General features: G+C 44.1%; 1 protein-coding gene across 2 annotated transcripts in view; it reads left to right on the forward strand.

The window, feature by feature from the left end:
- The window catches only part of POMGNT2 (protein O-linked mannose N-acetylglucosaminyltransferase 2 (beta 1,4-)), a 10,846-nt gene extending 580 nt beyond the window's left edge, over nucleotides 1-10,266 (forward strand). For both annotated transcript variants that reach the window (XM_010286478.1, XM_010286470.1), the window contains exon 2: nucleotides 7,963-10,266. In XM_010286478.1, the coding sequence (XP_010284780.1) occupies nucleotides 8,055-9,791 (1,737 nt within the window). In that variant the 5' untranslated portion in view covers nucleotides 7,963-8,054 and the 3' untranslated portion in view covers nucleotides 9,792-10,266. The remainder of the gene's footprint in view (nucleotides 1-7,962) is intronic.
- The last annotated feature ends 354 nt before the right edge of the window (nucleotides 10,267-10,620 follow it).

Consider the following 10,620-nt stretch of genomic DNA (forward strand, 5'->3'; position numbering starts at 1 on the left):
TTGATGCTGTCTCCTTGCTCCCCCCTGCAACTTCACACTTGAGTCTCTCCTCTGTGGCTGTGCATGTGTGGGAAGGAGGTCAGTAGTTCATTTGTAGTATCAGGTCTTTGTAGTCCCTCTTTGTTTAACTGGTGGTTTGTGTTATCATTTTTAAACAAAAGTCTCATGGGGAAAACATCTTTGATCTGGGCTAACTTCTGTGGGTTTTCAGAAATGTGTTTTTTGCTGGACAGGTGCTGCTTTGGGATTACTTTTTTTTTTCCCCCTCCTCTAAAAGCATGCTAATATAGAGCTTGTGGTAACTAAGGAGGGATTTTCACTGTTCGTGTTGGCTGCTCTGTGCTCCAAACAATTTCAACTCCTGCTTAGAATTTGCAACACACAGGAGGAGTCTCAGGCACCATGCTGATGGGAAGCAGGGAGAGCTCAGGCTGTAAATGCTGCGAAGCACCAGTCTCAGTATCCAAATAACACAGGTACTCTTCCCATCGGAGAAGAAAAAAAGAAAGAAAGGATAGATAAAATACAGAGAATAACAAATGACAGCTAAAGCCTAAAGACATAGTTGGAGTGGCTGAAGCTCATCTTGTTCGGTACTTTGGGATTTTGCATCATATTCTTTTAAATTCACTTTTGCAACATTAGTAAATTTCCCCTTCAGCCACCCTCACTCCGTCTTTGCTTTAAGTAGACCACTGAAGTAAGATAAACAGATAAACCTGCTGCACTTTTGACACATTTTTGCTTCTGACAAAGGTATTGTGCTTACAGACTAACAGCAAGAGAGCATGCAAAAGGAGGTGTTTGTTTTAGTCATATGACAGTGCTGTTAATGCCAGTATAACCCAAGAGGTTTTGGTGGGATACTTGGGTGAACAAAGATGGGCTGGAATGAACTCTCTCTTAAGCCTCCCCCTCTGTCTAGCCATGGTTATTTTGAGTACCTTGAGTTTTCATCTTTAGGTTCGGGACTGTCAGAAGGTGAATTCTTGAGGGTGGAGAGAAATTATTTTTTTTCTTTTTTAGCTTATTTTTCTTATATCTCCCAACTCAGGCATATTTATCTTCATCAGAAATGCATCTTATTTAGGGGAATTTTCTGGGGATCAGGGTTAGGTTTTGTTTGGGGAAAGGATTTCATACTCCATGTCTTTCTGGATGGAGAAGAGATCTTGGAAATGTGGACCTTAAAAGCCTAAGAAGTATTCTTCTTAGTTTCATACTTTTAGCTCAGTTTTGTGGTTTGCTTATGTGCATTGACTGCTTAGCGTTGGATTTTTTTTTTAATCTGTTCTTTTGTAGATCAAGACAGCATTATCAACAAAATATTAAATCAATGGCAGCTAGTCAACATGAAAGTCAGGTTGGATCTCTTCCTGTCCCAGCTCTCACAGACTCTGAAATTAAATGGAAGAAAACTTAGATTTTCTATCCGTAAGCACAACTGGAAGGTGTCCAGTAGCCACCAACATTTTCCTGTTCATACTGAACATTGCAGTATGGGCCATTGCACAGAGCCTCAGTCTCTTTGGTTGCAGTTTTGTATAGAAAGATTTGCAGTTTTGCTTTCTACTCCTGACATGCTAAAACAAAAAAACTGAAGATAAACCTAATTTTGATTACAACTGTCTTTAGATGCCTAAAGTTTTTGTGAGACAGTTGTTTTTTTTAAAAAAAAAAAAAAAATTAAATTTTTATTTTATTTTTTTCCTGAATAAAGTTCTATATTTAAAATTCCACTTGAGGATGCAGAGTTAAGGTAGTCTTATTTTTCATATCCCTTTTTTGTATCGGGTGTTGTTAATGATATTTGTATCTTTAACTGCTGAGTTTGCTCCCTTCAAGAATCTGCTCTTTTCCTGTTTAAAAAGTCAGCACTTCTACACTTGGCTGCCTTTTACAAAGAAAATGTTTCAGTACATCAATCATTCAGTGTACCATCCTTCCTTGAATGTGATATGTACTGTGAAAGATATATGTATCTCATTAAACAAATACAGTGAATAAGATGGTAACGGCCTTTTGGGCTGTGAGGATTGACTCGCTTGTAATTCTGTGGGAATCTGTGACAGAGATGAGAATAAAAGCCAGTTCTTGGCTGCTGAATCCTAACTCCCCCTCCTTCCAATCGGGAAAGTTGCCTTCCAGCAACTTCTGCTTTGAGCATGAATGAAGTAGGTATTTAAAACCGTATGCATTACATACACTGCATCCTCAGCTAAGCCTCTTGCATCAGGGATGGGAGAAAGAACAGAAGACATTTTGCAGGGGGAGTGTGAAATGCCGTGTTTGCACGCTTTACTTTTCCTGTGCTAGTCCTGGAAAGCCAGCCTAGCAAGAGACTGATCCAGGGGTAGGGAGTGCTAATAGGGAAAATGTCCTCAAGGAGGGAATATCTGCTCCTGCCACTCCCACTGTGTTGCCATAACAAGAAGGGTCAGGGTCCCCTGCCCATTTTCTGCCCCTGCAGCTCTGCCCTGACTCCTTCCCTGTCCTGTGGCCGAAGCAGCCCCAGTCCTCTTCCAGCTGTGCCACATTTCTGGGAACTGTGGAGACGGTTCTGCTTGGACACTGCTGTCTTCCAGTCGTGGAAGGCTCTGTGGGGAGCTGGTCAGCTGGGCCAAACCCAAATTGGCCTCTGTGTGGAGGCATTTGTCTCTGCACAGACTGGTGATGTTTTCTGGAAACGTGTATCCTTTGTGCCTTTTTTCCATTTTGTGAGGTTTTTTAGCCTGCTGTAGCTCTGGAAAACCGAGCGTTAGCTTGGAAAGTGCTTGGGCAGTTGGTAGCGAAAGCTTGGCAAGGCTTAAGTAGACAAAACCAACGCTTCTCATTTTGTTAATACCTGCAGGACTGTGTGATCCCCCTTTAGATGTGCTGTTCACCCCAGTGACCCTTGTTCTCCCTAATCAAGCTCTTGTTTTGTTCCTCTGGGGGTCTTAGTAATGTATATTTGTGTCTTTGTTTTTGATTGTGTGGGCTTTGTAGCTTTTCTCACAATTTCTTACCTTGATGGTAATTTTTAAAATTAAGAAGAGATTTAAACGTTGTCTGTCATATTAATAGCTTTAAAGTAGTGATTCATCCTACCCTAGCTTCATAATTAAAAAAGAACAACAGAATTTGTCTCTTAAATGAATCCAAACAGTCCTTTTTGCCAAGTGCCTATTAGTAGAAATTAATCTCTCCCGTCCCACCCACTCTGATCTCCTCTACATGTTAACAAGAGATGAAGCACAGCTTTGCCATCTATGCTTCCTGTTGCTTTCCCACTTCCTGGGGATGTTTATAACATCAGATGACCAGCAGCTAACAGTCAGAAGGTGCTACTGTGTCCAAACTTCCATGAGAGTACTATGGACCTGCAACATGCTCCAGGTCTCTGCCAGAGGTGCCTGCTGATCGCACCAGGTGCATGCTCCTGAAGGCTTTACCTGCTCACCAGTAGTCAGTGCTAATTAGAAAAGCAGTAGCTGGGCTGAAGGATGAAGCTGTGACCCTTTTGCTAACTGAGCGAGGGTGGAGGAAGAGAATAGGGTAAGCTCTTTATGCCTGTGATCTCTTTTGGAAAAAGAGCAAAGATGAGCTGGCCAAAAATAAAGTCCCTCCCACAGCCTCTTAGCCTCTGTAGTGGCATCCATTGTGGCTGAGCTGCAAGCCTCAGGGCGTGCTTTTATTTCCCTTGCAAAGCCTTGAGCGGTCGCTATGCCGTTGTGTTTGTTGAGCTCCGCATCGTTGACCATGCAGCACTGTAAGTCAGCTGCCCCACTGCCCTGTCAGCATTGATGCCAGGGAAATCTGCCATTTCTGTCTCTCTCACTCCCGCTCCTCCCCTGCAGCCCGACCTTGTCTGGAGTCCTCAAGGGCACATCCCATCCCCTCCCGTGGGGCATCATTGCCCTCTGACAGCTTGGCAGCGAGAAGCTCTGTGCTGCTTTTATATGCACGTCTCTTCTGGCTAGGCTCTAGTGTACCGGCTGTCGTGTCTTCTCTTGCTGAAGGATGGTGCTTTAGCATTTCAAAGCAGAGACTAAAAAAATGTCAGTCCACGTGATTTCCTTGGTAACTGGGGCATATTGCTCACATGGAGCAAAGCTGTGGTTATCCCAGTGTAAATGGGAAGTGAGAGGGTGGATGAGTGTGGTATGAATGGGGGAGATAGTTTGTGGGTAACTGGGAGTGTGAATGGCCTAGATGCTGACCTATGTGTAGAAAGAAACAGCACAGAGGACTCTGCTCTTAAGGAAAGTAGCAATGTGTCTGGCCTGCCACTTCTGCAAGTGCTTTTCAGTTCTTAATATGTTCTCTGATAACACCGTGGGAGGGGAGTGGCAGCTCTAGACCCATTTTGTGAGGGAGATTTAGTAATGAAAGTTTCTTTTATTGTGAAGCAGCTCTCTTCAGGTGGAAGACTAAATGCTTTCACCTATTTCAGAGTTACCTGCTCCCTCCTGGGAACGTTTCCCATCCCAGGACTACTGCTGCATAATGACTCACCTCAGCTTGGGGAACTGAGGAACCAGGGGACCTGGAGAGTGATTGCTTGCCTTTACCCCCTTGGTGCAGCCTCTCCTGGGCCTGTAAAAACAAACAGCAGGACAGTTTGTTACTATTTATGTTCTGTCACTCCCTGAAGGACCAAGGATTTTGATTCTCTAAGGTCTGTGTTCACTGAAAGCGACAGATTTTTAAAAAAGGTGGATGATAAAATGTGGGAAAACAGGCAAAGAATCAAGACTGTTCCCTGTGTACCTGTGAAATTCTCCTTTCAGTTCTGCCTGCGACACCTTTTCCTGTCCACATCCCCTGCATTCCATCAAAAGCAGCTTTCAGCCAAGCAGCATGAACCAGGATTTACAAATTGGCAATGAGGAACAGGAATGAAGATGTATTCCTTTAGCATTGCTAGCTTTTAACATTCATTCCTGACACCTGGTTGCCTAAAGTAGATACGCTCACTTCAGCTAAATGCAGGGAAGTGAAAGAGCTGCAGTGAGGGAAGAGATGAGGGAGGGCCTGGCAGGTGATTTTGATTAAAAAGCTGAGTTGTTCATTTGTAGCCATTTAGCAGATAGTGCTGTAGCAGAGTCTGAAATGAAAACTGCTAACCTCCCAACATTGGCTGCATCCATCAGGCTGCATCTCTGAAGTGCCTCTTACGCCCTTCCCTTGGGGCTAGAGGGGAGAGAACAAATCAGTCAGGGGTGAAACATTAGAACAGGCTGTTTCCAAGGAGGCCTGTTTGGCTCAAGGGGTTTGTAATGGTCGACGGAGCTCTCCACCACTAAGATGCCCATGCAATGCAGGTGGTATCAGTGGTGTTTTTACAGGCTGCTGGCTTCTGATGCCTTTGAAACACCCACATGTACACACAATCCCTGCCATTCTGGAAAAGAGGCCATGTGGTTTTCCCCCTCCGCCAAGTTCTTGCAGTTTGCATCAAGTCCATTGAACTTCCGGGTGCTTTGTTCTTCTGACCTGCAGTAGTTAACTTTCACAATGCCCACAGACTGGCCTTCATTTGAAGTGTGTGCATGTGGCAGAGGACTTGATTGTTAAAGGTCTCCTTCCCAATACTGACTAGCAGGCTTTCCACTTTCCTTGGGGATACTGCTGAAGTCATTTAAAGCTGCGCTCACAAAACCAGGGATCTGTAGTGGAGAGGTTATGTGAGGAGTTGGATAGTATCATTAGATATCTTTTAAAGATAGTGAAGAAGTAAAATGAAGCTTTGGAAATCTGGTGCCAACAAAATAACTTAAGATCTGTCCCCATCAGTAATTTATTTTCCTGAAAACTTGGTTGTATTAGCAGAGCCTGAGTGGTATACTACTGTCCCCAATATGTTTCCATTCAAGGTTGTCCATGAAACAGCCATGGCTGAGAGTTGCAAAGCTATCAGGAGCAGCAGTCATGCCCTGTTATAGAGAAGGAAAGATTGAGAGGTGATGTGACAGCTATCATTTCTCTGTGCAGGGTGTCTGTGGCACCTGGGACAAGATCAGGTTTAAATTGCTGTGGTAGAAACAAAGGCTGAGTGTTAGGAAAGAGCTTATCATAGTCCTTCATGCCTTTATTGCTACAGACTGGCTGAAGAGAGGAGTAAGTATTAAGAATGAGATAGATAAGCATTTTTGGGGAGTGGTTTAGGGAGAGCTCCTCCTGCCCTGATAATTAGATGACCACTCTGGGTCCCTTCCCATTTCCTTTTCCATGGTTGAAATCAAAACAACACCTTTTTAATTTGCTGCTTGCTTTTAGTGAGTTGCTAAATGAGGCAGTTTTTCAGACCAGTTGCCAAAGGAGGTGGACTTCATTTCTGTTCCATTTGAGTAGCTAGAGCTGCTCTGAAATAGAAATGAATTTGTTGCTTGGATCCCCAGAAACCACCTCTTGAATCTGTATGGCTTACAGCTACCACTCAGTCTCCCATGTACCTTCAATTCTTCCTAAAACAGGGATCCCACAGGCTGTAAGGATCCCTTCTAACTTCATTGAATTCCATGAATGATTTTCCACTCAGTTCCAAGCTGCATGAATCAAGTGTTTCGGCTGCAATATCTCTTTTCAAAAGAACTCCCTTGGCAGTAGAGAAGCTGTTTGCATTGGTCCTAAATATGCCTTGCTGTTTTCCTCCACTCTGGCATGTAACAACAAGCATCTCTGGGTTAAAATGCTAAGGGACTGTTGCTTGGGATGTCAGAGCATGTGCTTGAGACATTGCTTTTTGTCTCTCCCTGCAAACTTGTATCAAAGGGAGTTTAAATTGCTACCTTTAAAAGCTGCAGTTAGAAACAGTCTAATCAGGTATATACCAATCAGAAATTTCCCATCCTAAAGTTCATGGCTGCAATTATTTACAGCCTGACTAGCAGTGAACCTTGATGCATAATGAAAATTGGGAGCCCATAAATACTGTAGGTGAATCAATATCTCAATTGAAGTTCACAGTTGAAAATACAATCAATACTCTGATATAAGCTAGTAGTGTTTCTACATAGAAAGAAAACAGTGGCAGGATCTCTCCCGTAACAGAAAAAGGAACAGAGAGGCCTTGGAGCACCACAGAAGAGATTCTCAGGTTGAGATGGGAAAACATCAACACTGGAAACACTTCAAATGTATTACCTTCCCATTTGTGTAAGGGTTGGCTGTGCTGGTGCAAGTCAGACTCTCAGTAAATGAAGGTTTGATTGCTTTAATGAAGCATTGGTTTCTTGCATAAAGAGCAGAGCTCTCCTCTCTCCCATGCCAGTATTTCTTTTGGAATCCTTTGATCCCCGATTGCAGCCAAAGAAATGACTGAGTGACTTGGGAGTCTCCCACAGGGCAGTCTGTAGACCTGCAAGTCCTCCCCCTACCCTCAATAAAATTAAATTGAATGTTATGTTCACCAGTTCACATTTCATATTGGAATGGAGTGTAGCAAAATCTACGCTTGGCAATACTCCTTATACTATTATTATCTGCAGAGTAAAGGTGAGAGGCAGGGTTGGGTCCTTGCAGCCATGTGAAAGGCCTATGGCAGATCAAGAGAAGGAGCTGAGTGGCCCAGTGACTGCAGCGCTGTCTTTCCTCTCACTGTTGGAGTGATCTGCAAAAAGCGGAGTGAGCCAAAGTCCTGGGGAACCTACTGGTTTTTCTGACAAAGCTTCGTAGAGCTCGTCCTCAAACACCTTTACTTTTTCTTCTCCAAAAGAGTAGAAATGAAAATGAGAGAGGAAACCTTCCTGTAGAGTAGCTCCCAGTTCTGTTTGCCTTTTTTTTTTTTCTTTTTTTTTTTTTTCTTTTTTTTTTTTTACTGTTTTGGGTAAAAAAACCCCAACTTTTCCCTCATTTCCTCAAGGGGGAAAAATTGCCGAAAAAAGCCTAAACTCTCTTGAATAGTCCATAAAATGTGATTTATGGCAGAGCTGTAAACCTGATGTTTAAATGGTTCCTTTCTTGTTTCATTTTCCACAGGTCTTCGCCCTCACCATGTCAAGGAGTGTTAATGATGTGTTCCTTCTCCGTTGCATTCCCCACCTGTCATCTTGCTAGGATCTAACTACAGAATGAACATAGCAGCTGTGTTTAATGCCCTGCTCGTGTCTGTCCTTGCTGCTGTGCTGTGGAAATACATCAAACTGCGAGAGCATGTCTTCATGGTCGAAGAGGAGTTGGTCCTCACGCGTCAGTCTCAGGAACTCTCTCAGGTTCAGATTGACTACCATGCAGCTCTCCAGGCACTGGTGGAGGACGGTACCAGGATGGTGTGCACCGGCAGGATGCACACCGACCGCATCTGCCGCTTTGAGTCCCTCTGCTACTCTACCGAGGCTGAGGAGTTTGTCTACTTTCACAGCAACTCTTCGGTCATGCTGCCCAACCTGGGTTCACGGAGGTTCCAGCCGGCTCTGCTCGACCTCTCGTCGGTGGAAGATCACAATACCCAGTACTTCAACTTTGTGGAGCTGCCAGCTGCTGTGCTGAAATTTATGCCAAAGCCGGTCTTCGTGCCTGATGTGGCGCTGATCGCTAACAGGTTCAACCCAGACAACCTGATGCATGTCTTTCATGATGACCTCCTCCCCATTTATTACACCATGCAGCAGTTCTCCGATTTAGATCTGGAGGCACGGCTCTTCTTCATGGAAGGGTGGAGTGAAGGTGTTCACTTTGACCTCTACAAGTTACTGAGTAACAAGCAGCCACTCCTCAGGGAGCAGCTTAAAACCCTGGGCAGGCTCCTCTGCTTTACCAAATCGTATGTGGGACTGTCGAAAATCACCACCTGGTACCAGTACGGATTTGTCCAACCACAAGGGCCGAAGGCTAACATCTTGGTTTCTGGTAATGAGATCAGGCAGTTCACTAAATTCATGATGCAGAAGCTGAATGTCAGCTTGGAGGAAAGCTCCGGTGAAGAGTACATCGTAGTGTTCAGTCGAACAATCAACAGACTTATCCTAAATGAGGCAGAACTAATCCTGGCTCTCGCTCAGGAGTTTCAGATGAAAACCATTACGGTCTCTCTGGAGGAGCATTCATTTTCTGACATCGTCCGGTTGATCAGCAATGCGTCCATGCTGGTCAGCATGCATGGCGCCCAATTAGTTATGTCTCTCTTCCTGCCAAGAGGTGCCACGGTGGTGGAGCTCTTTCCTTATGCTATCAACCCAGAACACTATACCCCTTACAAAACCCTGGCAACCCTTCCTGGCATGGACCTGCAGTACATTGCCTGGCAAAACACCAACAGGGAAGACACTGTTACCTACCCGGACAGACCTTGGGATCAAGGCGGGATTGCTCATTTGGACAAAGCTGAGCAGGAGCGCATCATTAAGAGCACAGAGGTACCGCGGCACCTCTGCTGCCGCAACCCCGAGTGGCTGGTCCGTGCCTACCAGGACACAAAGGTGAACATCCCTTCTCTCATCCATGTCATCAGGCAGACTGTGAAATCTAAGCCCGGACCCAAGAAGCAGAAGTGGCCTGGTAGCCTCTACCCTGGCAAAGTGAGGGATGCCAAGTGTCAAGCCTCTGTTCAGGGCACAAGTGAAGCTAAACTTGCCGTGTCCTGGCAGATCCCCTGGAACCTGAAGTACCTCAAGGTCAGAGAAGTGAAATATGAAGTGTGGATACAAGAGCAAGGGGAAAACACTTACATGCCTTATATATTGTCCCATCAGAATCACACCTTCTCAGAAAACATTAAGCCCTTCACAATATACCTGGTGTGGATACGCTGCATCTTCAACAAAAATCTCCTGGGACCTTTTGCGGATGTGCTCTTGTGTAGTACATAAGCTATTGCGCTACCTGTACAGCTCTGCCCTGCTCTCCACTCCATCTGTGGTTTAAAACTTCTTGTCTTGTAGTTTATAGAGAGCCGAAGAGAACTAGACTGTACCAGTGCCTAAGTGTCCATCTTATTGCACTCCATGTGTATTCTTTAAATGGTATTTATTTCCAGTGAGTGTTTAAAAAAAAAGAAAAACAACTCTGTGTTCTTCAGAGTAACTTCCAGAGGTTAAATTACATGCTGAATACATGTAATTGAAAACAAAATGGAAGGGAATTGTGTGTACCTTGGTCGTGATTTAAATTCGTTTCTATTGTGTGGTGAGTATTTAAGCACAGCGTTAAACTGCAGTTAATTCCATGGCTAGGTGGGCAATTCTCATCAGCTCTTTTATTGTAAGTTTTTTTTTCAATAACTCTGACTGTAACTTTGAGTCCAAGATTTGGTACGAGAGCCTTCATTAAACTGCTGTAAACCTCCTCGATATTTTTTAGCTTTTTATTATCTGTCAGAATGGTTATTGTGATAGATTTATCTATTCTTGTGATAAAATGTGTATATGGGTAGCTTATTGTTTCTCATATTTTGGCTGAAGAGAATGAGACTACAGTATCAGCTTCATGTTTAAAATCAGATTTTACTGCACCCCAATAGCAAAAGGCTGCAGTAGCAGATGGGAGATAGAAGGCATGGAGTGGATAAAATAATTTACTGTGCTTTAAGATCTGTTTTAATTTTGTGAGTTATGTACAGATCTGTGGGAAAGGAAGGGGGTGGTTTGGAAGGGGTGGTGGGGAAGTGATTGCATTTCCAGCGATCTGCTCAAGAAAATA

The sequence above is a fragment of the Phaethon lepturus genome, unplaced genomic scaffold, assembly GCF_000687285.1.
Source record: "Phaethon lepturus isolate BGI_N335 unplaced genomic scaffold, ASM68728v1 scaffold990, whole genome shotgun sequence".
Taxonomy (NCBI): domain Eukaryota; kingdom Metazoa; phylum Chordata; class Aves; order Phaethontiformes; family Phaethontidae; genus Phaethon; species Phaethon lepturus.